Below are 27,776 nucleotides of genomic sequence, written 5' to 3'. Positions count from 1 at the left end.
GCGCGCGCCGCGGCGGCGACGGCGAGCACAGGTCCAGGACCGCGTCGTCGTCGTCGTCGTCCGATCGAGCGGCGGCCGGCGGCGACGGCGGCGAGCGGGGGTCCGGGGCCGCGTCGTCGTCGGAGAACAGGGCCGCGTCGTCGTCGAAGAAAGGCCGGTGCTCGCAGAGGTCCAGGACCGCGTCGTCGTCGCCGGCCGGCCGGTTCTCCGCGTCGTCGGCCGGCGGCGGCGGCGGCGCGGGCGGCCGCGCGGCGGCCTCGCGGAGCGACCGCTTCGCCTGGCGCACGACGAGGGTCCAGTCGGTCTCGTGGTCGCAGACGGGGCACGCGCCCCGCGGCGGCACGAGCGCGCCGTCGCCGGCGAGCGAGTGCGCCGCGAGGCACACGAGGTGCACGGGCGCGTCGCAGCGCTCGCAGGAGAGCACGGCGCCGCCCCGCGCGTCCGCCGCGGGCGCGCCGCAGACCGCGCAGGGCCGGTCGCCCCGGTCCGCCGCGGGCCGCGCGGCCGCCGTCGCGGCGCGCGCCGCGGCGACCGCGGGCGGCCAGGCGTCGACGGGGCCCCGCGACACGCGCGCGGACGCGAAGAAGGCCGTCCGCGGCGGCGGCGTCGCGTCGGCGTCGACGACGCGGAGCACGAGGTGCGACCACTTGTCGATGCCCAGCATCGTCTCCGCGCACTCGAGGTGCGCCTTCCAGCCCGTCCGCGCGCGGCGCCGCCCGCCGTTCGCCTCGCGCACCGCGAGGCTCCGGCCCGGGTGCTGCCACGCCCACTCGAACTGGAGCGCCTCGACCTGGCTCGCGAACCCGTCGACGAGCGCGACGAAGGCCCAGGGCCGCTTCTTCTTCGTCCGCCGCGCGCCGCCCTGGATCTCGCCGTTGTGCTGCCGCACGCGCCGCAGCGGGTTCACCGTGAACCCGACGTAGGTCGACCGCGGGTGCGCCGGGTCCAGCGACCGCAGCAGGTAGCACCCGACGAAGGACCGCTGCTCAGCGGTGGTTTCCATTGCGAGAACCTCGGTCGAGCGCGCCATCGTTACTCGTTGGACTGCACCCAAACTGCAACGAGCAGGACGCGTCCCTGGCCCGACCTACGACGCCTCCTACGCACGGTGCGAGCGCCGTCGCGACCGGTGACGGCAGCGCTCGTCGAGTAGCCTTCGCGCTGGGCGACATTCGTACAAGTCGCGGCGAAGTTCGACGCGGCGCGCGCCGCGCGCGGCAGGAGCGGGCTGCGCGCTTCGTGCTGACCGGCTGTTAGAGGCGCTCGCAACGTCATAGCCGCGCGCGCCGAGTAAGAATCCGGAGCCGGACGCCGTGCGGCAACGCGCGCGCCAGCGGCCCAACGGCGGCTGGCCTTGATCTTGGAAATCTCCTCGAGCAGCTCTTGAGCATCGCCGACAGCAGCACCGCCACCCACCGTAAACCATGGTGCGATGCTCCGCCGGGGCCCTCCCACCGCCGTCCCAGCCCCGCGCGCCATCCTGCCGCGGCTCCGGACGCTTGCGCCACGCGCCGCGCGTCCGCGCCGCGGTCGGCGGCGTCGGCGATCCGCCCCTCGCCGGAAACCCCCGTTGCCATCGCCGACCGCCCGGCTCGGGGCATCGCCCGGTGCCCCGGGCCGTCCTGCCGCGGCGGCGGACGACCGAGCGCGGGCGCGGTCATCCGGAGCCCCGCGCTTGGTCGTCCGGAGCCGCGGTCGGTGGCGTCGGCGATCCTCCCCTCGCCAGAAATCCCCCGGAACGCGCCGTCGCCGACCGCCCCCCCGCTCATAGGTTAAGGAGAAGACTCACATCAACCTCGTCGTCATCGGCCACGTCGATGCCGGCAAGTCGACGACCACCGGCCACTTGATCTACAAGTGCGGCGGCATCGACAAGCGTACCATCGAGAAGTTCGAGAAAGAGGCGGCCGAGCTCGGCAAGGCGTCCTTCAAGTACGCGTGGGTGCTCGACAACCTCAAGGCCGAGCGCGAGCGCGGCATCACGATCGACATCGCCCTCTGGAAGTTCGAGTCGCCCAAGTTCTACTTCACGGTCATCGACGCGCCCGGCCACCGCGACTTCATCAAGAACATGATCACGGGCACGTCCCAGGCGGACGTCGCGATCCTCGTGATCGACTCGTCCGTGGGCGGCTTCGAGGCCGGTATCTCCAAGGACGGCCAGACGCGCGAGCACGCGCTCCTCGCGTTCACGCTCGGCGTCAAGCAGATGATCGTCGCGTGCAACAAGATGGACGACGTGTCCGTCAAGTACGGCGAGGCCCGCTACAAGGAGATCAAGCAGGAGGTGTCCGGCTACCTCAAGAAGGTCGGCTACAAGCCCATGAAGATCCCCTTCATCCCCATCTCCGGCTGGGCGGGCGACAACATGATCGACAAGTCGACGAACATGGGCTGGTACAAGGGCCCCTACCTCCTCGAGGCCCTCGACAACTGCAACCCCCCGAAGCGCCCGACGGAGAAGCCCCTCCGCCTCCCGCTCCAGGACGTCTACAAGATCGGCGGCATCGGCACCGTGCCCGTCGGCCGCGTCGAGACGGGCGTGCTCAAGCCCGGCATGGTCGTCACGTTCGCGCCGGCCCAGCTCTCCACGGAGGTCAAGTCCGTCGAGATGCACCACGAGTCGCTCCCCGAGGCCGTGCCCGGCGACAACGTGGGCTTCAACGTGAAGAACGTCTCCGTCAAGGACCTCCGCCGCGGCTTCGTGTGCGGCGACTCCAAGCAGGACCCGCCCAAGGGCGCGGACACCTTCTTCGCCCAGGTCATCATCATGAACCACCCCGGCCAGATCTCGGCGGGCTACTCGCCCGTGCTCGACTGCCACACGGCCCACGTCGCGTGCAAGTTCCAGGAGCTCAACCAGAAGATGGACCGCCGCTCCGGCAAGGTGCTCGAGGAGAACCCCAAGTTCGTCAAGTCCGGCGACGCGTGCATGGCCACCCTCGCGCCCACGAAGCCCCTCTGCGTCGAGTCGTTCGCGGAGTACCCGCCGCTCGGCCGCTTCGCCGTCCGCGACATGCGCCAGACGGTCGCCGTCGGCGTCATCAAGACGGTGACCAAGTCCGAGAAGGAGGGCAAGGCCACCAAGTCCGCGGCCAAGAAGAAGTGAGGGTTTGCCGCGACCCTGTTCGGCACACCTGTCGCCCACGCGAAGCACCGGTCCGACGGCCCGGACGGCAGACGCGGCCCCCGGCGACGCGGTTCCCGGCGACGCGCGCGCATCGCGCGCCCCGCCGTCCGCGACGTCGACGGCCTCGTCTCCGCGCCGGTCCTGCCCGACCCGTGCTCTCGACGCCCGCCACATGCACCACCCCGAGGGGTCGCACCACACCACAGAAGACGCAACTCGACGTGGGGTGCGCGCGCGATTTCCTACCCACCGCCCTTCCGTATAGGAAAGTGAGTGATGCTACTCCGACGCTCCCGGGGGCTGGGGGTGGCTTTTCTTGTCGCGGTGTGCCGCGGCGCGCCCCGCGCCGACGTCGTCGCGCGCGTCGAGGCGTCGGCGAGCCGATTTTCAACCCTTGTGGCAGAGCATGGCCGGCCTCCGTGCAGCGCGCGTGGCAGCCTAGGCTCGCAGCGCAGCATGCCCGTGGTGCCGTCGCTGAGCGGTTCGAAGGTGTTGCTCGTCACCGCGGTGCTCAATGGCATCTTCTGCGTGTCGCAGGGCATCGCGTCGCAGCTGTCGCATTCCCTGGCCCTCCTGGGCGACAGCATCGACATGGCCGCGGACACGGTGACCTACTCGTTCGCCTACTGCATCGAGCGCCGGAAGGAGCTCGGCGCCGGGCAGCTCTCGCCGCGGTTCCTCGTCGCCGAGCTGGTCGTGGCGTCGCTCAGCGGGCTGTCGCTCATCGCCGGCTCGTGCGCGATCATCCGCGAGTCGGCGCGGCGGCACGCGGGCGGCGAGGCCGAGGAGGAGGAGGTCAACTCCGTGGTGATCTTCGGCTTCGCCGGCGTCAACTTCGTCGTCAACGGCGTGCAGCTCGTGCTCTTCCTCTCGCGCCGGCGCGACGACCCGGCCGCGGCGGCGCCCGCCTGCTGCAACCCGCTGTCTCCCCCGGACGCGGCCGGCTCCGAGGAGTCGGCGCGGAGGAGTCGGCGCGGCGGCGCGGAGGGCGGCGAAGGGCTCATGGCCGGGCAGGGCGACTACGAAATGGTCGACAGCGACGCCGCCGAGCCCTCCGACGCGGGCTCCGAGGCGCCCGACGGCGACGGCGACGACGCGGACGCGCGCGAGGGCGCGAGCGAGCGCGGCGGCTGCTGCGCGAACATCAACGTCGGCGCGTCGCTGGCGCACGTGGTCGCCGACACCCTGCGGACGTTCAGCGAGCTGACGGCGGCGTTCATCATCCAGGTCTTTGAGACGGACTCCGTCCGCACGGACGCGGTCGCCGCGATCGTGATCAACGTCACGATCCTCGCCTCCGGCCTCTACATCTGCTACGAGGTCGCCGTCCGGGCGCGCGCGCTTTGGGGATCGCAGTCGCAGGAGACCGGCGAGGCGCCGAAGCTCGCGGACGATGTCGGCTTAACTTAAAACGTGGGCACTCTCTGGGTCTGCGCCGCGGGGTGTGCCCGGGGGCGCGGCCTGTCCGCCTTCCCGACCTGGTCTCGGCCGCGCGGCATCGCGCCGCGGGCCGAGCGCTGCGTGCCGCGCGCGGCGGCGCGGCGCATCGGTGATCCGGCTCGCCGGCCCTCGCTGGGCGACAGTCAATCGCTGCAAAGCCAGCCAAAAGCCAACCCAATCGCTAGTCAAGATGGTGCGTCCGCGCGCCCGGTCCGCTCCGTCGCCGCTCCGCGACCCACGCCACCGCTGCGGGACCGCCGGACACCCACGCCACGCGCCGTGCGTCTTTGCGCGGAAACGCGGGCGTCGGGCGCCGCGATTCGGCGACGGACCCCCTTCCGCCCCCAGAAGCCCCCCGGACGCGCCGGGCGCCGCTTCCGGCATCGCCCGGTGCCCCGGGCCATCCTGCCGCGGCGGCGGACGACCGAGCGCGGGCGCGGTCGTCCGGAGCCCCGCGCTTGGTCGTCCGGAGCATCCTCCCCTCGCCAGAAACCCGCCGGAACGCGCCGTCGCCGACCGCCCCCCCCGCTCATAGGTTAAGGAGAAGACTCACATCAACCTCGTCGTCATCGGCCACGTCGATGCCGGCAAGTCGACGACCACCGGCCACTTGATCTACAAGTGCGGCGGCATCGACAAGCGTACCATCGAGAAGTTCGAGAAGGAGGCGGCCGAGCTCGGCAAGGCGTCCTTCAAGTACGCGTGGGTGCTCGACAACCTCAAGGCCGAGCGCGAGCGCGGCATCACGATCGACATCGCCCTCTGGAAGTTCGAGTCGCCCAAGTTCTACTTCACGGTCATCGACGCGCCCGGCCACCGCGACTTCATCAAGAACATGATCACGGGCACGTCCCAGGCGGACGTCGCGATCCTCGTGATCGACTCGTCCGTGGGCGGCTTCGAGGCCGGCATCTCCAAGGACGGCCAGACGCGCGAGCACGCGCTCCTCGCGTTCACGCTCGGCGTCAAGCAGATGATCGTCGCGTGCAACAAGATGGACGACGTGTCCGTCAAGTACGGCGAGGCCCGCTACAAGGAGATCAAGCAGGAGGTGTCCGGCTACCTCAAGAAGGTCGGCTACAAGCCCATGAAGATCCCCTTCATCCCCATCTCCGGCTGGGCGGGCGACAACATGATCGACAAGTCGACGAACATGGGCTGGTACAAGGGCCCCTACCTCCTCGAGGCCCTCGACAACTGCAACCCCCCGAAGCGCCCGACGGAGAAGCCCCTCCGCCTCCCGCTCCAGGACGTCTACAAGATCGGCGGCATCGGCACCGTGCCTGTCGGCCGCGTCGAGACGGGCGTGCTCAAGCCCGGCATGGTCGTCACGTTCGCGCCGGCCCAGCTCTCCACGGAGGTCAAGTCCGTCGAGATGCACCACGAGTCGCTCCCCGAGGCCGTGCCCGGCGACAACGTGGGCTTCAACGTGAAGAACGTCTCCGTCAAGGACCTCCGCCGCGGCTTCGTGTGCGGCGACTCCAAGCAGGACCCGCCCAAGGGCGCGGACACCTTCTTCGCCCAGGTCATCATCATGAACCACCCCGGCCAGATCTCGGCGGGCTACTCGCCCGTGCTCGACTGCCACACGGCCCACGTCGCGTGCAAGTTCCAGGAGCTCAACCAGAAGATGGACCGCCGCTCCGGCAAGGTGCTCGAGGAGAACCCCAAGTTCGTCAAGTCCGGCGACGCGTGCATGGCCACCCTCGCGCCCACGAAGCCCCTCTGCGTCGAGTCGTTCGCGGAGTACCCGCCGCTCGGCCGCTTCGCCGTCCGCGACATGCGCCAGACGGTCGCCGTCGGCGTCATCAAGACGGTGACCAAGTCCGAGAAGGAGGGCAAGGCCACCAAGTCCGCGGCCAAGAAGAAGTAGGCGGCCGCCAGCCCGCGCGCGCACCCTTTATAAAGTATCCGGCCCGAGCTTACTCCGCGGGCAGGCCCAGCGCGGCGCCGAACCGGTCGCCGAAGAAAACGTCCGCCGGCGGGAGGCGCGGCGAGGGCGCGCCGGGTGCGGCGTCGGCGGGCGCGTAGCCCGTCGAGACGACGAGCGGGAGCGAGTAGCGGTCCGGCACGTCGAGGTACGCGCGGAGGCGCTCCGCGTCCTGCGGGGGGGGGGCGTCCGCCGTCGATCGCGCGTCCCCCGCGGCGGGCGCGGGCGCCGCACGAAGCCCTCCATGGGCGACGTCGCGAGGCCGTGGGCCGTGGCGGCGAGCATGTAGCTCTGCGCGGCCATCATGCAGCCCTTGAGCGCCCAGGCCTCCGCGCGGACCGGCTGCGGCACGGGCCGGAGCGGCGACAGCGCGCGCGCGGCGAGACCCTTGACGGCCGACGCGACCTCGCCCGACGTCGCGTAGTAGCCCACGGCCAACGTCAGGTCCTCGATGCGGGCGCCGTCGCGGCCCGCGGCGCGCTCCTCCTCGGCGAGGCGCGGGATCGACCGCGCCGGCTCTGCGCGCCGGGGGTACGCGGGTCGCCGCGCGGCGCGCGACGCGTGCGCGCGGGCTGGCGCGCCGAGGTCCGCGCAGAAGACGGCCGTCACCGGCGCCTCGAGGACGCGCCGCTTGTTCGACTCCGAGAGCATCGCGCCTGCGCCGCGCGGGTCGCGCCGCGGGCGGCCGACGGCGTCGCCCGCGCGGGCGGACGCGCGGCCCATGAGCTCGCGCTGCTCCAGGGAGCGCACGACGACGCAGGTCCACGGCTGCAGGTTGAAGCTCGACGGCGCGCGCTGCGCGGGGTCGCGGCGCTGACGCGGCGGCCGCGAAGGAAGGCACCGGCGCACCTGGGCCACGGCGAGCACGTCGGCCAGGACCGCGTCGGGCACGGTCCGCGACGCGTCGAAGCGCCGCGCGGCGCTGCGGCGCAGCGCGACGTCGCGCAGGACGCGCGCGTCGCTGGACAGCGCTCTGCGCACGGTTTTGTGGAGCATCATCGTCATCTCTTCTGCCACACGCGCCCGGCTCGCGCGCGCCGCGCGACACAGTCGGCGCGAGGCGACGCAGGAGGGCGCTCGAGGCGCTCCGCTCGTCGACGACCGCGGGCGCCGTTTTGTGCGCATAGCTCGGAGGCTATTCTTTTTGTGTGTGCACAAAATTAGAGAGCGCCGGCGCGCGGGGGGACGCCGCGCGCGCGGAGTGCGCGGCGCTAGGGACTGGGGAGGCGCCCTTCGAATCCCGCGTCCTTGTTGCTGGAGCGCCGCCCGCCGCGGCGCTGGCGCTTGCTGGGCCGCGGCTTCGCCGAGGGCGTCGGCGCCGCGTCGTCGCTCCCGACGCGGTCGCGGCCCGCGTCGTCGCCGTCGGCGCTGTCTCGACGCCCGTCGGCGCGCTCCGAGCACGCGTAGAAGCGGGCGCTGAGCTGCTCGTAGCGCCCCATGAGCTTCTCCAGGGCCTCCTCGTCGTAAGCGCTGTCGAGCGTCTCCAGGGTCGAATTCGACTCCTCCGAGGGTTCGGCGTCGCGGGAGGAGGCGAGGACGTCCGCGAGCGGCGGCAGCAAAGACAAGGGGTCGCTCCCGGAGGGGATGGACGCCATCGCTGCGCGCCGCGTTTCCTTCGTCGGGTGGCGCGCGGGGGCGGAGCCTCGTCGCCAGATGAGAGACCGCCGGGGTTGCGCGCCTCGACGCCTCGCGCCGCGCCGCGTACGCCTCAGCCTCGCCTCCGCGCCGCGCGACCCCGTCCGCGCGCCGGGGTCGTCCGCCTTAGCTTCGGCGCTCCGCGCGCCCGCCGCCGGCGGGCCTCAGCCGCCGGAGAAGACGTAGTAGAGGACGACGTAGCCGGCGATCATGAGGTAGAGGTTCGTGTTGGACTTGCCCGCGTCGGGCTTCATGATGTTCGCGGCCGGGTGCGCGGGCACGGCGCCGCCGCGGAGGCTCGCCTCGAGGTTCTGGAGCGTCTGGTTCACCGTCGGCGGCGCGGCCGCGCCGCCGACGCCGCCGTTCGCCGCGATGGTCTGCTGGAGGTCGTTGAGCGCGCGGAGCACCTCCTTGTTCTGCTCGTGGAGCGCGAGGAGGAGCCGCCGCGCGTGCTCGTCCAAATCGACGAAGAGGTAGGCGCCGATGCAGCGGCAGCCGTTGAGGTACGCGGGGAAGAGGTTGTGGCCGAGCATGACGAGCTCGTGCTCCGTCGTCTGCGGCAGGAACCAGTCCGGCAGCGTCAACTCCTTGAGCAGGAGCATGACCTCGACGACGAGCATGGCGATCATGCCCGTGAAGGCCCACTGGCGCGCGTTGCTCGACTGCTTGCCCAGCGTGAGCATGTACGTCATGATGCCCCACGCGACGTAGAAGATCGCGACCTCGAGGAGCACGCGGTACTCGTCGATGACGAGCTTGGACTTGACCTTGTCCTCGCCGAAGCGGTTGTAGATCTCGCGCGTCTCCATGTCCATGAGCACGTCGTAGCCGTTCTTGAGCGCCGCGAAGTCGTCGATCGCCGTCGGGCTCGGGTTCTTGTCGGGGTGGAGCTCGAGGCTCATGCGCTTGTACGCGCGCTTGATGTCGACGGCCGACGAGCCGCGCGTGACGTCCAGCATCTGGTAGAAGTTGGGCCCCCGCTCCTGGAGCTCGAGGCCCGTCTTCACGGCGGAGATGGCCACGAGGAGGCCGATGGCATAGGTGAGGCCCTTGGACCGCGAGAAGCGCCCGGGCTTGAGGATCCAGTTGCACGCCGGGTAGACGAAGAGCACGTAGAAGAAGAACGAGAACAGGCTCGACTCCTCGCCCATGGTGTCTGTCGGTCGCAAGAGGGTGTGTGTCGGTCGCGAGAGCGCGCGCGCAGCACTCTATGTCGAGCTCTATTGCTCGCCGGCGAACCTCAACGCGAAGGCATCGACGCGATGGTGCCTCGATGAGATGGCAGCCCGATGCGGTGCCTGATGATGCTCCTGGCCGCCTGCGCCTCCGCGCGGCCGCGGGACGGCGCCGTGACGCTGTCCATGACGACGACGGCGGGCGAGGACATCGGCCGCGCCGCGCGGTCCATGGTCGCATCGTTAAACTCGAGCCTCGTGCGCGTGCGCCGCGCCGTCGTCGACGCGGACCCGGCGCGGCCCGCGGACGCCGCGGCGGTGCGCGCCCACGGCGCCGCCCTCGATGCGCTCGTCGCGGACGGCGCGCTCACGGACGTCGCGCGGGTCGACTACTCCGCGGCCTACACGAAGGGCAACGCGTCCGTCTTCGCGCGCCTCTTCGGCCGGACCTCGGGCCCCGCGCGCAACCGGCGCGGCCGCGGGTTCTTGGTCTACCTCTTCGAGATCGATGTGTGCACGACGCCCTACCTCCTCCACCTCGACAGCGACACGCGCGTCTGGAGCCGGGGCTCCCGGGACGCCGTGCGCGACCTCGTGGCCCTCGTCCAGCGCTGGCCCGACGTCCTCGGCGCGGCCCTGCCCGTGCACCTCGGCACGGCCAACTGCACGCTGGACGCCGCGCGGGACCGCGAGATCCTGAGGAGGGGACCGGAGCCGGACCCGCGCGGCTTCGTCGACCTCCGGGACCTCTCGACGCAGTTCTACCTCCTGAGCCTGCGCAAGCTCCGGCGCGCCCTGCCGCTGCCCTACCGGCGCGCCAACGTCGAGGACGCCTTCTCCGCGCTGCGGTCCGAGCGCGCGCTGGTCGTCGCGGCGATGATCCCGCACGCGCGGCCGCCGGCCTACTTCCGGGGCCAGGGGCGGCGCTTCTCGCGGGACGTGGCGGTTGTGGATGCGGGCGACGACGTGCGGTGCGGCGGCGATTGGGTGGGGCGGCGGTCTAGGGCGTGGCGGCATAACGGTACTTAGGTGTGTTCAACAAGGCTCGGAGCCTTCAGGCCTAGGAGTGCACGCGCATGCATGTGCACGTGCTGTCCTGTGAGGCGCACCCATGATCGTCGCGCGCGGGAGAAAGGCACACAAAAGTTTTTACAACAACAATGGCGCTTCGTCTAGCGGCTGGCGTCCGTGCGACGTCTCCTCTTCGAGAACGGGCGCGGCGCGCCGGGTGCGAAGTCCCGGGCCACCTCGCACTTGAGCTTCTCGACGACGGCCGCGTCGTCGCTGACGAGCTCGTCGCAGCACGCGCCCTGGAGCACGTGGTCCAGGAGCGCGCGCTTGTCGAAGGACGCGCCGCAGGCCGGGCACGGCCGGAGCGCGCGGTCGTCGCCGGGCGCGCGCGCCGCGCGCAGCTGCGCGATGCGCGCGCGCGCCAAGAGCGCTTTGACGCCGGCGCTGACGTCGAGGGCCACGATCGTCGCGAGCGGCACGAGCGGAATCCCGACGTCGTCGATCTCGATGTCCAACGGCGTTTCCAGCTCGAGCATCCCAAAGTCGAGCTCCATCCCCAGTCCGCGCGCGTCGTTGGCGTGCGCGGCGGTGCGATTCGAGGCCCAGGCCAAGGTCCAGCCGACGACGGTCGCGAGGCCCGCGAGCTCCTCGTCCTCGGAGCCCTCGCCGAAGGCGCGGAAGGTCCAGGACGGCGCGCTGACGCGCACCGTGTCGAAGACGGTCATGTCAAGGCCGGTTTCGACGTACTCCGGCAAAGGGCCAGGCTCGCCGCCTCCTTTGATGATCTCCAACCGTTCCTCGTAGACGCGCATACGCTCCGCGTGCTTCGCGTCCGCCTCGACCTTCGCGGCTTCCATGGCCGCGAGCGAGTTGAAGGTCGCGCTGAAAGCGGCGTCGGCTTGCACGGCCTTCTTCACGAGGAGGAGGTCGCTCACGTCGCTTGCGCCGACGCCGAAGCCGAATCCCGGGCGGACGGAGACCTCGACCGTGCCGAGCGCCTCGGCAGCACTCCGCTTGCGACGCGCTGCCTCTGAGACCTTCGGCGCATCCTCTAGCGCATGGATCAGCGCCTCGTCTCGCGTCTCGAGCTCGAGAGCGCTGTCGCGCAGTCGGGCCATGCCCGAAAGCGCAAGGCGGTCACTCAGAGCCTCGTCTTGCGTCTTCAGCGCGACTAGGGTGTGCAGTCGGGATTAGTCGGGCCATAAGCAAGCAAGCCACGTCGACGTTGCTGGCAACGTTCCTCAGACGCCTCTCAGGCAGTCTTCTGCAGTCTTCTGGAGGAGCCTAGGAGGCTTTCAGGCCTCGCGCGTGTGGGCGCCTCGCGGCTCGCAGGCCAGAGTCCGTCGATCGGGGAGAATCGCGCCGAGGTGTACTTGAAATTTAGGATGAGCGGCGCGGCACACGGGCTGGGTATGTCGCAGGGGGGATCAGGCGCGCGGGGCCGCCGGTCGCGCGGCCGCGGCGAGCGTTTCGAGGCCCGCCGCGGTCGTCGACGCGACGCCTCCGCGACGCATGGTGGGGGGGAGCGCGGGTCCGGGCGTGCCGCCGAGCACGGCGGCGCCGCCCGAGGCCCCCGCTTAGGGCTTGCGCTTGGTGAGCGTCGCGGAGAGCCAGTCGAGGCCCTCGTAGAGGCCGTCGCCCGTCGTCGCGCAGCACGCCTGGATGTACCACTGGCGGTGGCGGAGGCCGTTGAGGCCGAGCTTGTCGGTCATCTCCGCGGCCGACATGGCGTTGGGCAGGTCCTGCTTGTTCGCGAAGACGAGGAGGATCGACTCGCGGAGCTCGTCCTCGTTGAGCATGCGGTGGAGCTCGTCGCGGGCGTTGTCCACGCGGTCCCGGTCGTTGGAGTCGACGACGAAGATGAGGCCCTGCGTGTTCTGGTAGTAGTGGCGCCAGAGCGGGCGGATCTTGTCCTGACCTCCGACGTCCCAGACCGTGAACGAGATGTTCTTGTACTCGACCGTCTCGACGTTGAAGCCGATCGTGGGGATCGTCGTGACGACCTAGGAGGGGGTCGGGCGGTGTTCGAAGCCGGGCGGGAGAAGCGAATCCGGCGAGGTCGCGCGCGCGGTGCCCGACGGGGCGCCCAACAGCGCGCGGCGGGGCGACACATGGTCGCGGGGGCGCCGCGGCGTGGAGGGGCGCGCGAGCCGTGGGGGTTGTTGGGCGGTGCCCGGGTCGACGGACGCGGGGAAAGCGCCTCGCCGAGCTTGAGCTTGTAGAGGATGGTCGTCTTACCGGCGGCGTCGAGGCCGACCATCAAGATCCGCATCTCCTTCTTGCCGAACATGCGCTCCCAGATGCGGGAAAAGGCAAGCCCCATTTTGGCTGCTGCCTAAACGGGTCTCGCGTCGCTGAACGTCTTGCGGGGCGAGGAAAGCCCGATCGATTCGCGCGCGACGTGGCGGGGCGTCGTACTGGGTCACGGGGACGACGACGCGCCCTTGGGGACGGGGCGCGGGCGTGCTTGGGCGTCGGCGACGCACCTCTGGAAATTGTATGGGACGCGCGGCTTTGCGTCGCTGGCGCGAGGGTGGAGTCACGGCACCCCATGTAAACTTTGACAAGTTGACAAGATATGCCCATTTGTGGCCCGGAGCCTCCGCGTAAGGTGAGCTTAACAAATCCCTTGTTCGCGCGCCGCGACGCATTAATTAGTCATCATTTGATTATTGGTCATCGCCCATGTTGCACCAGTTTTTAAAAAATCCCCCCACCGGCACCCTCAGTCGCGCACGAGGCTCAGCTGCCCGAAGACGCCGTAGCACATGTTCACGCAGGACGCGAGGAGGATGAGGCGCATGTAGATGAGGAGCCAGTTGTGGGGCGCGGCCGTGGGGACGTGGTGGATGACGGAGGCGAGCATGAGGACGCCGTGGGAGAGCAAAAAGTTGATGCACGACGACGCGACGACGAAGGCCGCGCGCTTCTCGACGACGTCGAGGCCGACGTTGACGACGGAGACGGACGCGTTGAGGATGTACATGAGGAGCCAGGGGAGCTGGGACGTCGACGACCGGCCGCAGCCGTACTGGCTCTGCATGGACAGCACGAACTCCTCGGGCTCGGGCCCCTCTCCCGGCGCGACGTCGTCGCGGTGGACCGCGTTGAGGTCCTTGATGAGCCCGAGGCCGTAGTGCTCGTTCTTCCACATGGACAGCGCGATGACGCCGCCGAACATGAAGGAGATGGACCCGACGAGGTACGTAAAGTCCACGAGCCAGAGGTCGGGCTCCGCGGCGGGGATCGAGCCCGACGCCGCCGCGAACAGGAACAGGAACCCGCCGACGAAGTTGCAGAGGCTCAGCCAGTGCTCGAGCGAGCAGCAGTCGAAGCCCTTGTGGAGGTGGTTCTGCGTGCACTCGAGGAGGCCGCCCGCCGTGAAGAGGATGGAGCCGACGACCGCGCAGGGCCAGTAGAGCGCCGCCGCCGCCTGGGCACAAAAAGGATAGTCCCAACTTTTGGGAGGCGACGGCGCGAGGAGCGGCGGGTCGAGTCGATGCGTTCCTCTCGCGAGACGCTCGCGTTGAAGTTCGATGGAATCACCCCGTGCGGCCTCCGGCCGCCGCCTCCGTCTCGACGACGCCGGCGATGGTGTTGATGTTGAAGAAGGCCGCGCCGACGATGTAGCAAAAGTAGCCCACGATGGCCTCCCAGGCCAGGTACTTGCGGAGCTTCTTCCACGTGACGAGCGGCTTTGTGAACAGCGCCGAGCCAAACCGCGTCGGCTCGTGCTCCGCCGCGCCGACGTTGACGACCTCCATCACGCCGGCGTAGGCGCCGAGCGTGAACGCGACGCCCCCGACGAGGTAGGGCCCGTCGACGAGCGCGAGCGTGACGGACCGGCCCGCGCGGTGCACGGCGCCGACCATCGAGAACGCGGCGCCGATGGTGAAGAGCACGGAGCCCTCGATGTACATGACGGACACCCAGTAGGCGCAGATGCGGCGGAACTTCCACGTGTCCCAGTGCGGGTACCAGAACTGGAACGTGCGCCGCTCCTTGAACTCGTCGTCGCCGGCCTCCTCGTCCCAGGGGCCGTCGGCGGCGCTGCTCACGGGGCTCGTCGCCGCCTCGGCCGTGCCGGGCTGCGACGACCGCACGGGGTTCGCCGTCGCGCCCTCGCGGAACCGCACCTCCATGTTCGACCCGGGCATGCGCAAGCCTGAGCCATCCGGGCTCGCCATCTCCATCCAATCCCGAAACCGTAAGTCAAGAATCCGTGTTGAAGAAGGCTTGAAGACGCGTTGCTGCGACGACGTCCTAGCGTCGTTGAGCGGCGTCCCGGTGGCGTCCCGGCGCGCCGTGGCGCGTCCCTAGGAGTTCGCCCCGGCGCGTCCACAGGATGGCCGAGTCGCGCCGCGCGCGGCGGCCGCCGGGCTCGTGGCGGGCCGGAGCCCTCACACTCAGGCTCTCGTACGGCGCAGTAGCCACCTTCGCGCCTCGCGGACGACGCAGTAGCCGCCTCGCGGTACGTGAACCACGTCATTAAACCACGGACGCGCGGGGTGGCGGCGAGCGGGAGCCGTAGTAGCCCGCGCGCTCGAGGAGCGTGATGGGCACGGGCTCCTCGCGCTTGCGGCCGAGGCGCACGAAGCCCGACGCCGGCGGCGCGGACTTGAGCAGGGGCTTGAGCAGGTCCTCGTGGCCGTCCTCGAATCGCACGAGGATGCGCTTCTTGACGACGCCGACGACGAGCGCCGTGTCGCGCTTCGGCGGGTCCTCGTCGTCGCCCCAGTGGAGGCCGCCCGCGGCCGACCCGCGCGCGGGCGACTCCGCGAAGCTCTGGGGGAGCTGAATCGTCCAGCCCACGAGCGCCGCCAGGTGGCCCTCGGCCGCCGACGCGAGCGCGCCGCGCCGCTCCGCCTCGACCTGCTGCAGGTCCGCGAGGCGCTCCGCGCCCGCGGAGAGGCGGTGCGCGTCGCGGAGCTCGCGCCGCGCGAGCCTGCGGCGCGCGCGGTGTCCCGGGGAACGACGTCGGACGTTTCCGCTCGAGCGACGCGCGCGGTTTCCCGGGAAACGACGTCGGACGTTTCCGCTCGAGCGAGCGGTGTCCCGGGAAACGACGTCGGACGCCGCCGCTCGCTCGCTCAGGCGCCCGCGCTCGCCGTCCGCCGCGGCCCACTCGCGCTCGAGCAGGTCCGTCTCGAAGAAGGCGGCGAGGACGTCCGCGAAGGGCGGCCGCCCCTTGCGCGGCCCCCAGCACGCGGGCACGAGGCGCCGCAGGGACGCCGGCGCCGTGTGGTCGAACTTGGGCCGCGAGCCGCGCTTGATGGAGTTGAGCACGGCGACGGGCGCCATGTCGCGGTAGGGCGCGCCGCAGAAGGGCCGCGCGCGCGCCCAGACGGACCAGCCGACCATGCCGTAGGAGTAGACGTCCGCGCTCGCGCCGTAGCGCGCGCGGCTCGCGGCCTGTGTGCAAATCAACCAGTGAGCTGGGACGTCGGGGCCAAACTTGAGAATTCTCTAGCTCGGTCAAATCGAAGTCGATTCGGCTGATTTTTGGACGAATCGATTGCTCTCAGCGAGTTCTCGAAGCACGGCGGAAGTGCTGTGTCAAAAAAATCGAATACGCGCACATTGAAGTCGGGTTGAAGATTTGATTTGCACACAGCTCGCGGCGACCATGAGCTCCGGCGCCATGTAGAGCGGTGTGCCGATCATCGCCGTGAGCGTGAGGTTCGACTTGGCCACGGACGCGGACGTGTTCGTCGACAGCCCAAAGTCCGCGAGCTTGCAGGACGCGGCCTGCGCCCGCTCGTCGAAGCCCTTGACTAAAATGTTCTCGGGCTTGAGGTCGCGGTGCAGCACGCGGCGCCCGTGGAGGAAGGCCATGCCCTCGGCGACCTCGCGCATGACGCGGCCCCGGAGGCCGCCGCCGAGGCGGAGCCGCGCCTCGAAGAGGAGGCCGTGGAGCGAATCGCCGCAGAGCTCCATGGCGATCAGGACCTGCGTCCGGCACACGGCGACGCCGTAGAGCGCGACGACGCGGTCGTGCGTCACGGACCGGTGGAGCTCCGCCTCCTTGAGCACCTCGCGCATCATGCCCGTCGGGTTCGAGTGGCGCGAGAAGTTGACGCACTTGACCGCCGCGTCGCGGCCCTCGACGCGCGCGCGCCGCACCGTGCCGCACGCGCCCTCGCCGATCTTCCCGAAGAGCTCGATTTTCGACGCGTCGAGGACGCCGCTCCGGTCCGCGCGCGCCTCCTGGGCCAGGAGCGCCTCGTCGAGGGAGTGGCGGTCCGGCTCGCCCTCGCTCTCGCAGGCGCTGCTCCAGCCGCCGGACGACGCCGTGTCGCCGTAGGCCTCGTCGTCCGACTCGGGCGCCGGCCGCTTCGCGCAGCACCAGGGGCAGAGGTCGCGCAGCTTCATCGGGCCCGCCGTAGTGCAGAGAGATGGTGGTCGAGGGCTCGGGCTCCGTAGGGTTGCGCGCAGATGTCGAGGGCTGGTCTGGCTCGGGCCCGGGCGGGCTGCCACTCGCAATACTTCAAGCTGCAAGTTGAAGGGCAACGACTCAGCGAGGGCTCTGCGTATGCGTGCCTCCGCTCTCCTCGTCTGCCTCGCCGCCGCTTCCGCCGTCACCCCCCGCGGTGGCGCCCTCGACGCGCAGCGACGCGACCGCTGCGCCGGTGCACAACAGCTAGCAAACCATCGCGGTCGCTCTGCCGCTGCGCTCGACGCAGCGCGCGACCGCTGCGCCGCTGCACAAACCATCGAGGTCGAGCTCGGATCGCCGGACGGCGCGGCGGCGCCGCCGCCGATGACGGTCGACCAGGAGGGCCCGACGCCCTGGCTCCAGGTCGCCGTCTGCGCCGGCCTCTACGCGGCGCCGTCCATGCTCGTCGTCGCGCCGGCGCTCGTCGACGCGAAGATCGAGAGCGAGACGGGCTGGCCCGCGTCGGCGCTCACCGTGGCGTCGAGCCTCATGTTCGCCGCGTCGGCGCCCGGGGCGCTCGTCGGCGCGTCGGCCGCGGACGTCAAGGGCCGGCGGCCCCTGGCCGTGGCCATGACGGCGGGCACGGGCGCGTGCCTCGCGCTCGCCGCCGTCGCGCCGCGGGGCTCCGGCGGCGCCGTGCTCTTCGGCGCCGCGCGCGTCGCCGGCGGCCTCATCTCGGGCGGCGCGGCGCCGACGTGCTTCACCTGGGCCATGGAGCTCACGCCGAAGCGGTCGGCGGTGCGGGCCGCCACGGCGATGAACGTGCTCTGGGTCGGCGGGCCGCTCTACGTCGCTATGCTGCACGTGCTCTGCGCGCGCTGGTCCTGGCGGCTCGAGGTGCTCGGGCTCGCCGCGTTCGCGCTGGGCTTCGCGGCGCTCGCGCAGGCGACCGTGCCCGAGTCGCCGGAGTTCCTCGCGAGCCGGGAGGAGAAGATCGCCGCGCGGCCGTCGTCGAGCGGCGCGGAGGTCTACGGCCTCGTCGGCGAGATCGACGACGAGCCCGACGCGATTCCCGAGAAGCTCGCCGCGCGCGAGGCCGCGGGGCCCCTGGCGGCGCTCCTCGGCGACGCGGCGACGCGCGACCCCCTGCTGAAGCTCATCGTCGTCTGGGGCTGCGTGTCCATGTCCTACTACGGCCTCACGTTCTGCGCGGGGTCGCTGTCGGACCGCGTCGTCGCGAACTTTGTTCTTCTCAACGCCGCGGACGTGCCGGGCTACGCGCTCGCGGGCTACGCGACGAAGCGCACCGGCGCGCCGGAGCGCATCCTCGTGGGCTTCGCCGGCGCCGCGGGCGCGGCGCTCCTGGGCCTCGCGCTCGGCGCGCCGACGCTGCTCGCGATCTTCGGCAAGTTCTGCACCGCGGGCATGTTCCAGCAGATCTACAGCATCACGACGGACCGCTTCGAGCCCGACGTCCGCGCGACGGCCTTCGGCACCTGCCGCGTCGCGGCCATGCTCGCGACCTTCGCGTCGCCGCCCCTGGCGTCCCTGCCGCTCGCCGCCGCCGCGCTCGTCTTCGCCGCGTGCTGCGGCGTCGTCGCCGCGCTCACGCTCGCGCTCCGATAGCATCTGGTTTACGTTCCGGGGGCCGCTTAGGCGATGGCGCAGGAGCCGTTCTTCTTCGCCGGCTGCGCGTAGTAGGGGCGCGCGGGGGCCACTTAGGCGATGGCGCAGGAGCTGTTCTTCTTCGCCGACTGCGCGTAGTAGGGCTTGTGGCCCACGGGGCAGTTGATTTCCGTGACGTCCTGCACGGCCCAGGGCTTCTTGTCCGCGTCCTGCCACTCCTTCATACTTTTCGCCGTCCAGGAGCTGCCGGGCTTGGACTCGAAGACGCACCACCTGCGGAGGCGAGCGGTCGGCGGGCGCGCGCGGATGAGTCGTCGAGCGGGCGGCGTCCGGACGGCGCGCGCGGATGAGTCGTCGAGCGGGCGGCGTCCGGACGGCGCGCGCGGATGAGTCGTCGAGCGGTCGGCGCGCGCGGATGATTCGTCTCTGCGTCGGCGACTGGCGCGCGGAAAGAAAGATTCGGCGGTTTCGCGAGATCGTCGGCGACCGGCGCGCGGCGCGCGGAAATCGTGAGATCGTCGGGTCGGCGTTGACGCGGCGCGCGGAATGAAAGGGAGATCATCGGACGCAGTCGCACCCACCCGATCTTCACGTCGCCGTTCGCCGACGACGGGAAGTTGACGGAGAGCTGGTGGAGGTCCTTCTTGTGGAGGCCCTCATCTCCCTCATTGATCGGGTCGCAGTTGGGGAGGGAGCCGATCATGGCCTCGACGTTCTCCTTGTAGAACTTCGAGTCGGTGACATTGTGGGTGACGACAAAGAAGGGCATCTTTTGTAGCGAGCGAGGGTGGAAACGGGGCGGGACGGCGGCGGCGACGACGGCGGGCACGGAGAAGATGCGCTTTCTTGGTGGCGAGGGTGGAAACAGGCGACGCGGCACGCAAAATCGACGCCTAAATCGACCACTTGGCGCCGCGCCGCCGGCGCTGCCCGCACCAATGCGTCCGTCGGCGGCGACGTCGCCTCGGAGTAACGCTCCAACCACCGTCACGAGGACACCTCCTTGGAACACAGCTTAACGCGCGCGGGTTTCACGCGCCGGCGTTGTCGTTCTGCTCGACGCGCTCGTCGGAGAGCGTGCGGATGAGCGAGTCGAGGCGCGCGGTCTCGAAGGACGTGAGGAGGGGCTGGGCGCTGGAGGCCTGGGACGTGGCCTTGGCGAGGGGCCGGCCCTCGAGGTCCGCGCCGTGGCCCGCGGTCTCGACGCGGCGGAGCGCGGCGCCCTCGAGGTGGCGCGCGTCGGCCGGGATGGCCTCGAGGAGCGGGTCGTGGAGCGCGGCGCCGTCGAGGGAGTGGGGCGCGTAGCCCAGGGCGCCGACGTCGGGCACGGGGAGCGGCGCGGAGAGGCGCGCGAGGCCAGCGTCGAAGTCGCGCGCGGAGCCCGACCGCGCGCGCTTCGCGGGCGAACCGGGGGGCTCGTCGGCGAAGCCCGCGAGGGGGTCCAGAGGCAGCACGGGGGGCGCTGTCGGCCGCGTAGTGCTCCGGGTCCGGCGGGAGCCGGTCGAGGATGCGGTCGATCTGGCGCTGCAGGGTCGCGACGGTCCCCCGGAGCTCGCCGACCTCGCGCTCGAGCTCGAGCTGGCGCTGGCGCTGGGCCGCGACGTCCGGCGACGCGTAGTCGTAGTGCTCCGCGCGCCGGATCTGCACGAGGAGCTCGGGCCGGCCCCGGCGGAAGTTGACGTGCTTGAACTCCCAGCGCGGCGGCGTCGAGGGCCCCGCGCTCGGGTCCGCGCGGAGCTTGCGGAAGCCGTAGAAGTTGAGCTGGCGCACGAAGCTCCGGAAGTTGTTGTGCTTGAAGTACTGCGGGATGACCTCGGACGCGAAGTTCTCCGCGTCCAGGATGACCATCGAGTCGCCCGCGTCGCTCCAGCCGCCCACGGTGCCGTCCAAGCCGTTGATCATCGCGTACGTCTTCGAGAGGAACGCGGACGCCTCGCTCTGCTCGCGCCGCCGCCGCGGCTTCATGTTCGGCGCCTCGCCCTGCTCCGGCAGGGCCGCCGGCGCGTCGTTGCGGGAGGCCGACGCGCGCGTGGACCGGCGCGACGCCATGGCGTCGGTTTCCGTGGTTGCACTCGTGCGGCTGCTGTTGTGGTAACTTGTGGAGCGGTCGGCGCGGTCAGGACTTGAGCCGGTTTGCGCGGGACGACAGTCGAGTGGCTGGGTTTGCGCGGGTCGACAGTCGAGTGCGGGAAGGTGGCGCGGGACGACAGTCGAGTGGCTGGGTTTGCGCGGGACGACAGTCGAGTGCGGGAAGGACTTGAGTGGTGGCGCGGGACGACAGTCGAGTGCAGGAAGGCGGCCGGGACGACCTTCGAGTGGTTGCAGCCGGCTTCGATCGAAGTCCTCTCCTCCTGTCCGCAGGTGTGGCAAATTGCCGGCTTCGCCGACTCCTTGCCCTTGGCGCGCTCGCGTATGCGTGCTCGCTTGCTCGCTTGCACGCTTGCTCGCCTTCAACCTTGCCATCTCCCACTGCCACGCTCTACGCGCTGCCCTCCGTGTGACGCGCGCTTCATCGCTCCGCCGTGTGACGCGCGCTTCATCGCTCCGCCCTATAACACGCGCTTCATCGCTGCGAACAATGGCCGCGCAAGCGCAAAAGTTCCCGGCGGACATCGTCGACTGCCATCATCACTTCATTGAACCCCAAAACAACGCCTTCCAGGGTTTTCTCAAGAGTCTGGGCGCGCCGAACTACACCTGCGAGCAGTACGCGTCGGACTGCGGCGCGCTGCCTATCTCCAAGACCGTGCACGTCGAGGCCATGCCCGACGACGGCGTCGCCGAGGCCGCGTGGGTCGAGTCGCTCGCGGATCGCCACAAGGTCGCGGCCGTCGTCGCCAAGTGCGACCTGAGCGCGCCGGACGCGGCGGCGGTCCTCGACGGCCTCGCGGCCTGCGCGCCGAAGCTGCGCGGCGTCCGCTTCATCCTCGACTACGACGGCCCCTTCGGCGAGGACAACGCGACGCACGTCCAGTGCTCGCTCCACGGCCTCGACTACCTCCGCGACCCCGAGCCCGCGGCGGCCTTCGAGCGGGGCTTCGCGTCCCTGGCGGCGCGGGGCCTCAGCTTCGACCTCCAGTGCTGCCCGGCGCAGCTGCCGGCGGCCGCGGCGCTCTGCGCGAAGCACCCGGACGTCGCGGTCGTCATAGACCACCTCGGCAAGCCGCGGCACCTGAGCCAAGCGCGGGACCCCTTCGACGCCAAGGCCATCGACGCGTGGCGCCGCGGCATGGCGCTCATGGCCGCCCAGCCCCAGGTCTGCGTCAAGCTGTCCATGCTCGGCTTCGCCGTGCCCGGCTGGACGGAGCACGACGGCAAGCGGGCCCTCGTCAAGTCGCTCGTCAAGGAGACCGTCGACCTCTTCGGGCCCGACCGCTGCATGTTCGCGTCGAACTGGCACATCAACGGCGCCGTGAGCAACAGCGACGGCGCCGACTCGTGCGAGGTCACCATGCCCGAGCTCTACGCGACCTTCCAGGCCTGGGTCGACGACTGGGGCCTCGACGCCGCCGCGCAGCGCGCGCTCTTCGCGGGCACCGCGGCGACGTTCTACCGCCTCTAGGTCCAATAAACAACACGAGCTTAGACGACGTCGTAGAAGGCGAGGTAGGCCGTCATGAGCATGTAGCCGCCGCAGCCGTCGGTGAGCGTGACGGGGTCGAGGTAGACGTGGTCCAGCGCGGACGTCCAGCGCGCGTCGTCGTCGCCGTAGGACTGGGCGCGGTACGTGAGCTCGTTTGTGGCGCCGAGGTCGACGGATGCCGTCACGTCGAAGACGTGGGCGTCGACGGGCGAGCCGTCGCACCAGCCGTCGCGGCCGTAGTTCCACGTGCCGTGCTCGTTCGGCTCGACGCCGTTCCTCACCTCCTCGACGCAGCCCCACATGGTGCCCGCGTGGAAGAACTCGACGGAGTAGGTCTCGCCGTTGATGTCGTAGTGGTGGGACGTGGGCTCGAACTCGCAGTCGCCGTGGCCCGAGATCGTCGCGACGAGCTCGACGCGCGTCGCCGCCGCGGGCGCGTCGAAGGTCACGGTCTTGTTCGCGTTGTAGCTCGCGAGCGAGTCGAAGTCGCGCTCGTAGTCGTCGTCCGTCGAGTCGCCCGGGAAGACGAGCTCGAGGAGCGTCGCCGGCGCGTCCGCGGGCGCGGCGTCGTAGTCCTCGAAGCGGAGGTCGACCGTCAACGCCCAGCCCGTGCCCGAGGTGACCTTGGCCGACACGTTGCACGTGCCGCCGTCGCCGCCGCCGGCGAACAACAGCGGCATCAGCGCCGTGCGGTCGCTGCGCCAGCGGCCGACGTCGCGGCGGAACGGCGTCACGTAGCGCGCGAGCTCGTTCGGCTCGCCGCCGACCTCGAGCCGCCGGTGCGGGTTCGGCGCCGCCGCCGGCGTCACCGGCGCCAGATTCACGGTGGCGCTCACGTCCGTGGCGCCGCCGCAGTCGGCCCAGATGGTCACGCAGTGGTCCCAGTCCGCGCACGACTGGTCCGTCTGCCCGTCGTTGTGGCACGTGAGCTCCGTCTCGATCACCAGCGACGAGAAGTGGCGCAGGAAGTCCTTGGGCGGCAGCGTCACCGTGCGCGCCGGGCTCTCGGTCATGTCGTTGAGCACGTCGGCGTCGAAGACGGGCACGACGAACGCGCCCGACGCCTCGTCGGCGACGTCGAGGTTCGAGAGGTACTCGAGGTAGACGGCCTCCCACTGGACGAAGCGGAAGTCCTGGACGTAGCGGTAGCCCAGGTTGTACAAGTTCCCCCGCGCGTCGACGGCGACGAAGAAGCCCGGCCCCAGCGACTCCGTCAGGTTCAGGGTCACGTTCGCGTCGTCGCCCATCAACGCCTCGATGCGCGCCGCGTCGCCCTCGGAGATGGTCGTGCCGAGCTGGCCGTACCAGCTGCTGTCGTAGGTGCCCACGGGCTCCAGGAGCGGGTTCGCCGACGCGACGATGGCCCCGGCGGCGCTCGTGCCCCAGAAGACGCGCTCCGCGGCCTCGGTCAGCGAGTCGCACGACGCCGCCGTGACGAGCGCGTAGCTCTCCGCGCCGAACTTGCCCGTGTCGAAGTCGTCGGCGCAGGCGTCGCCGCCGGGGACGACGGTGATGGAGTCGAGGGCGCCCGCGGCGCTGCACCACTCGAACTTGCAGTCGAGGCGCAGGCCGGAGATGGCCTCGCCGCCGGCGGACGCCGCCCAGCCGTAGCGCGCGGAGCGCCAGAGCGGCTGGGACAGGATGGCGATGAGCTCGCCCGACGCCTCCTCGAGGGGCGTCCGCGCGAAGTAGAGCTGCTCCGGCGCCTCGCCGACGGCGTCGACGAAGCGCCCGCGGAGCTTCGCGACGGCCGCGGCGCCCCGCTCGCCGTAGCCCGCGAAGAGCACGGAGACGCCGCCGGGCGCGTTCTCCGCGAAGCTCCGCAGGGAGTCGGCGGACTCGGCCATCCAGCGCATCCAGGGGTCGACGCCGTCCAGCGCGACGATGATCATCGGCAGGTTGCCGTACTTACTCCGGTAGATCTCGCTGTACTCGAACGTCGTGTTGTCGACGAGCGCGAGGTGGAAGTCGGGCATGGGCGACCCGATGGGGTAGCCGCTGTAGGCGTCGAGGCCCGCGCCGTCGTCGTCGCGCGCCTCCAGGGCCGGGCCGCCGCCGGCGCCCCAGGTGGCCAGGTCGCTGCCCCAGACGGCGCCGACCGTCGCGGCGAAGACGAGGGACCCGAGCGCGACGAGGCGCCGCACGCGGCCGACGGAGGCCTCGAGCGTCCGCACGGACGCGCCGGACGAGTCCAGGCCCAGCGTCTCCTTCGGGGGCTGCCCATCCCCGAGGAGGGAGGATGCCTCCATCGTGCGGCACCCGATATGGGCAACTACGGCCCGGAGTAGAGTAAAACAGCCGACGATGATGATGGACGATTTTGGCAAGCCCACTTGACTCTCCGAGATATAATATGCGCCCACGTGCCCTCTGAGAGTTCGGAAGGAAGCATGGGGATCCGCTAGCTTGGCTAGCCGTCACCGCCGCCGCCATGGCGCCGCAGCAGCGGGACATGCGCGTGGAATCCGTGGGCAGCCTCTGCGACTCCACCTACGCCGGCGGCGCCGCCGCCATTCGCCCCGCGCCGGAGGCCACGTTCAGCGACGACGACGACGGCGGCACGCTCCGGTCGTCGAGCGCCATGGCGGCGCCCGGCGGCAAGCGGAGCACGCTCGCGCCGCTGCCCGAGCCGCCGCCGCGGCGGAGCGCGTCGCCGCCGGCGCGGACGATGACGCCGCCGCTGAGCATCGGCGCCGCGTTCCAGATCGCGGAGGGCGACCTCGACATCGGCGACGTCATCGGGTCCGGCGCCTTCGGCACGGTCAAGGCCGCCCGGTGGCGCCACACGCCCGTCGCCGTCAAGGTGCTCTACCACGACGCGCGCGCGGACGACCGCCAGCTCTTCGAGAAGGAGGTGCAGCTCATGGCGACGCTGCACCACCCGAACATCGTCCAGTTCCTGGGCTACGCCCACACGCCGGCGCTGGCGCTCGTCCTGGAGATCTTCGAGAACGGCTCCATCGAGGCCTACGTGCCCGCGAAGGCGCCCGGCGTGAAGCGGTCGCACGGCTTCTGCGTCGACATGGCGCGCGCGGTCGAGTACCTCCACAGCCGGCGGCCGCGCCTCGTGATCCATCGCGACATCAAGCCGCCGAACTTCCTGCTGACGACGTCGCTGGTCGTGAAGCTCGGCGACTTTGGCATCGCGCGGACGCGCCAGGGCCCGCCGCGGCCCGCGCGCGACCTCGACTCCAGCGACGAGGGCGCGCCGCCGACGCCGGAGCGGCCCCGCGCGAAGAGCTTCGGGGAGAAGCTGCTGACGCGCATGCGCCAGGGCAGCGCCGAGTCCGACGACGCGACGGATCTCACGGCGAACTGCGGCACGGTCCGCTTCATGGCGCCCGAGGTCGCGTCGCCGGGGCCCAGCGTGCCCTACACGTCCTCGGCTGATGTGTTCTCCCTCGCCCTCGTCTTCTACTTCATCTACGAGCGCAAGCAGCCGTCCCTGGGGGCGACGAACCCCGCGGGGCACCTCGCCGCGCTCCGCGGGGGGAACCGGCCGCCCTTCCACCGCACGCCCCGGGTCATGCGCGACCTCATCGGCCGCATGTGGGCCCTCGACGAGCGCGACCGGCCCACGGCCATGGAGGTGTCCACGCACCTCGACAAGATGCGCTGCAAGCCCATCGCGCTCGGGTCGTCCTGGGCGCTCGTCATCTAAGCACAGCGGAGCGCCGCGAGCCGACGGCCGATGCCGGCGGCGGCCTCCCACAATGGGCGGGCTCGTACACACGCACTTACTCCACGCCGAGGACGGTCGCCACGGGGAGCGGCGCGTCGTCCGCGGCGACGCCCGCGGCCGCGAGCTCGTCGGAGACACGGTCGAGGTAGGTCGCGTCCGGGTAGCCGTGCTCCGCGGCGCCGCCGGTCCTCTGCGTCTTGTGGTGGATGCCCGCCCAGACGACGCAGTCGCTCCGGCCCGTCGTGAGGCTCGTGCCCACGTTGAAGACGAGCCGCCGCTCGAACGCGACCGCGAGCCGCGCGAAGACGGCGTCGCCCTCGGGCGTCGGCAGGTAGCAGCGCCGGTACGTGCCGGAGAAGGGCCGGCCCGGGTTCGGGTGGCGGTCGCCCTGGACGCCGTCGTCGAAGTCGTACTCGACGACGCGCGTCCGGGACCCGAAGCGGAAGCCCGGCAGCGCCCGGTCCTCGACCCAGTCGCGCATGACGCCGTTGTCCGGCTGGCCGCCCGTCCGCACGCCGACGGAGACGCCGCAGACCCCGCACCGCCCCGCGCCGCCGGCGAGCCACCGCAACGCGCATGCCTCGTGCTGCGGGTGCACCGCCGTGCACCCGAGCAGCTGCACGGCGCGCAGACCTACCACATGCGTCGGTCACGATCGTTTCCCCGGTCGACATCTCTCGAAAGTCGTCGTGGCCGCGGGACGCCGGCGCGAACTCGCGTCGTCCGCGAAGTCGTCGCCGCAGATGGGGCACGCCGGCGCGGCCGCGAGCTCCGCGGCCGTCGCGTCGCGCATGCGCGGCGGCGGCGGGCCCGCGGGCGGCGGCGGCGGCTCCGGCGCCGCCGCGCCGCCGACGCGGCGCACGTCCCGCCGGAAGCGCGTCCGCGTGTTCTCCTGCGACATCGACGCGAAGTCGACGTCGTAGCGCGTGCCGCGGAAGGCGAAGGACGCGCCCGCGTCGCCGCGGCCCGACGCCGCCTCGAGCGCCGCGCTGTCGGCCGGCGAGAAGGGCACCCAGCGGCCGCCCTCGCGGAACTCCCACGCGGCGCCGGAAGAGGCCGCGCGCGCGGCCGCCGACACGGCCGCGGGCACGACGGCGCCGACGCGGCGCACGTCGCGCGCGAAGCCCGTGCGCTGGTTCACCTGCTCGAGGTTGGTCACGAGCACGACGTAGCGCGCGTTGCCGAGGGTGACGGGCCGCGCGTCGCGGGCCTGGTGCGCCGCCTCGATCTTCGCCGAGTCCGACGGCGCGTAGTCCTTCCAGCCGTAGTCGTCGCGCCACTGCCACAGCGCGGCCATGTCCTACTTGGTAGGCACTCGGGCCTGCGCACGCGGCGCACTTGGTAGGCTCTCGGGCCTGCTCACGCAGCGGCGCACTTGGTAGGCTCTCGGGCCTGCTCAGCGGCGCGCGAACGCTCCAATGCACGGCTCAGATGATGGACTCGGCGGGCATCATGTCGATGATGAAGCCTCATTGAACCCTCATTGACGCCCACACTTGTCCGCACTCCTCCACACCACTTCACACCCGCTTGCTTCTAAACAGGCTTTCAAAAGTCGGAAAATGGCGGAGTTAGAGTATGGTGCAGGGCGCGCGCGGGGGTGGCGTCTGTGTACAGCGGCGGCGGCGGGGGAGGCGCGGCGGAGGGACCGCGCTCACTTGTCCTCGAGGGACGCGGCGAGGGCCTGCTTGAGCGCGAGCTCGTCGCCGTCGTCGGCGGCGTCGGCCGGGAGCGTGCGCGGCGCCGTGGAGACGAGGACGAGCTCGTTCTCGTCGTCGGACTCGAAGAGCGGGTCGTCGGGCGACGCGAGGCTCGGGAACGACTCGAGGACCCGGGGGTCCGCGGCGTTTGGGGCCTCGAGGGGGGCCTTGGCCTCGAGGCTGACGTCGGCCGTGACGTCCTCCAGGGACCGCGCGATGGCCTCGCGGAGCGCCGCGTCCGCGGCCGCCGCGAGCGCCGCGGGGTCGGCCGCCGCGGCGTCGTAGGCCGGCGGCGGCGGCGGCGGCGCGGGCGCGCGGACGCGCGCGTCGGCGTGGGCCGCGGCGACGACGTCCGCCGCCTCGGCCGGGTCGCGGATGGCGACGAAGCGCCGCTTGCGGTCGTCCGGGAGCTTGCCGTACTCGGCGTCGCAGAGGTCGTAGTCCTCGCCGACGAGGTGCCAGCGCGTGCCGACGATGGGGCACATGTT

General features: G+C 71.2%; 9 protein-coding genes across 9 annotated transcripts; 5 read left to right on the top strand and 4 right to left on the bottom strand.

Annotated features, from left to right (window-relative positions):
* Window positions 1–1,392: 1,392 nt before the first annotated feature.
* On the top strand, window positions 1,393–3,417 carry AURANDRAFT_36932 (hypothetical protein; the record flags this gene model as incomplete). The annotated part of the gene is made up of 2 exons (XM_009037688.1): window positions 1,393–1,427; window positions 1,772–3,417. The coding sequence occupies 2 exons, from the start codon at window positions 1,425–1,427 to the stop codon at window positions 3,107–3,109; spliced, it is 1,341 nt and encodes a 446-aa protein (XP_009035936.1).
* Window positions 3,418–4,744: 1,327 nt separating this feature from the next.
* Window positions 4,745–6,490, top strand: AURANDRAFT_36925 (hypothetical protein; the record flags this gene model as incomplete). The annotated part of the gene is made up of 2 exons (XM_009037689.1): window positions 4,745–4,763; window positions 5,106–6,490. The coding sequence occupies 2 exons, from the start codon at window positions 4,761–4,763 to the stop codon at window positions 6,441–6,443; spliced, it is 1,341 nt and encodes a 446-aa protein (XP_009035937.1).
* A 2,406-nt stretch (window positions 6,491–8,896) lies between these two features.
* On the bottom strand, window positions 8,897–9,112 carry AURANDRAFT_17062 (hypothetical protein; the record flags this gene model as incomplete). The annotated part of the gene is made up of 1 exon (XM_009037200.1): window positions 8,897–9,112. A coding segment is annotated over one exon (216 nt), but the record flags the coding sequence as incomplete, so codon positions are not given.
* Window positions 9,113–11,683: 2,571 nt separating this feature from the next.
* Window positions 11,684–12,845, bottom strand: AURANDRAFT_69741 (ADP-ribosylation factor; the record flags this gene model as incomplete). Its single annotated transcript, XM_009037199.1, has 3 exons — window positions 11,684–12,324; window positions 12,522–12,656; window positions 12,808–12,845. The coding sequence occupies 2 exons, from the start codon at window positions 12,642–12,644 to the stop codon at window positions 11,899–11,901; spliced, it is 549 nt and encodes a 182-aa protein (XP_009035447.1).
* Window positions 12,846–17,081: 4,236 nt separating this feature from the next.
* On the top strand, window positions 17,082–18,323 carry AURANDRAFT_62937 (hypothetical protein; the record flags this gene model as incomplete). The annotated part of the gene is made up of 1 exon (XM_009037690.1): window positions 17,082–18,323. The coding sequence occupies one exon, from the start codon at window positions 17,082–17,084 to the stop codon at window positions 18,321–18,323; it is 1,242 nt and encodes a 413-aa protein (XP_009035938.1).
* A 10-nt stretch (window positions 18,324–18,333) lies between these two features.
* AURANDRAFT_71265 (hypothetical protein) lies at window positions 18,334–20,504 on the bottom strand (the record flags this gene model as incomplete). Its single annotated transcript, XM_009037198.1, has 2 exons — window positions 18,334–19,717; window positions 19,863–20,504. The coding sequence occupies 2 exons, from the start codon at window positions 20,370–20,372 to the stop codon at window positions 19,355–19,357; spliced, it is 873 nt and encodes a 290-aa protein (XP_009035446.1).
* Window positions 20,505–20,721: 217 nt separating this feature from the next.
* AURANDRAFT_59989 (hypothetical protein) lies at window positions 20,722–21,907 on the top strand (the record flags this gene model as incomplete). The annotated part of the gene is made up of 1 exon (XM_009037691.1): window positions 20,722–21,907. One exon carries the CDS (start codon window positions 20,902–20,904, stop codon window positions 21,883–21,885), a length of 984 nt encoding a protein of 327 aa, XP_009035939.1.
* A 2,667-nt stretch (window positions 21,908–24,574) lies between these two features.
* On the top strand, window positions 24,575–25,054 carry AURANDRAFT_24703 (hypothetical protein; the record flags this gene model as incomplete). Its single annotated transcript, XM_009037692.1, has 1 exon — window positions 24,575–25,054. A coding segment is annotated over one exon (480 nt), but the record flags the coding sequence as incomplete, so codon positions are not given.
* Window positions 25,055–25,694: 640 nt separating this feature from the next.
* Window positions 25,695–26,129, bottom strand: AURANDRAFT_16266 (hypothetical protein; the record flags this gene model as incomplete). The annotated part of the gene is made up of 1 exon (XM_009037197.1): window positions 25,695–26,129. A coding segment is annotated over one exon (435 nt), but the record flags the coding sequence as incomplete, so codon positions are not given.
* Between the last annotated feature and the right edge of the window lie 1,647 nt (window positions 26,130–27,776).

The sequence above is a fragment of the Aureococcus anophagefferens genome (genome assembly GCF_000186865.1).
Source record: "Aureococcus anophagefferens unplaced genomic scaffold AURANscaffold_6, whole genome shotgun sequence".
Lineage (NCBI taxonomy): Eukaryota > Pelagophyceae > Pelagomonadales > Pelagomonadaceae > Aureococcus > Aureococcus anophagefferens.
Note: the sequence above shows the minus strand (reverse complement) of the source record. Positions and strands in the feature narration are given on the sequence as shown.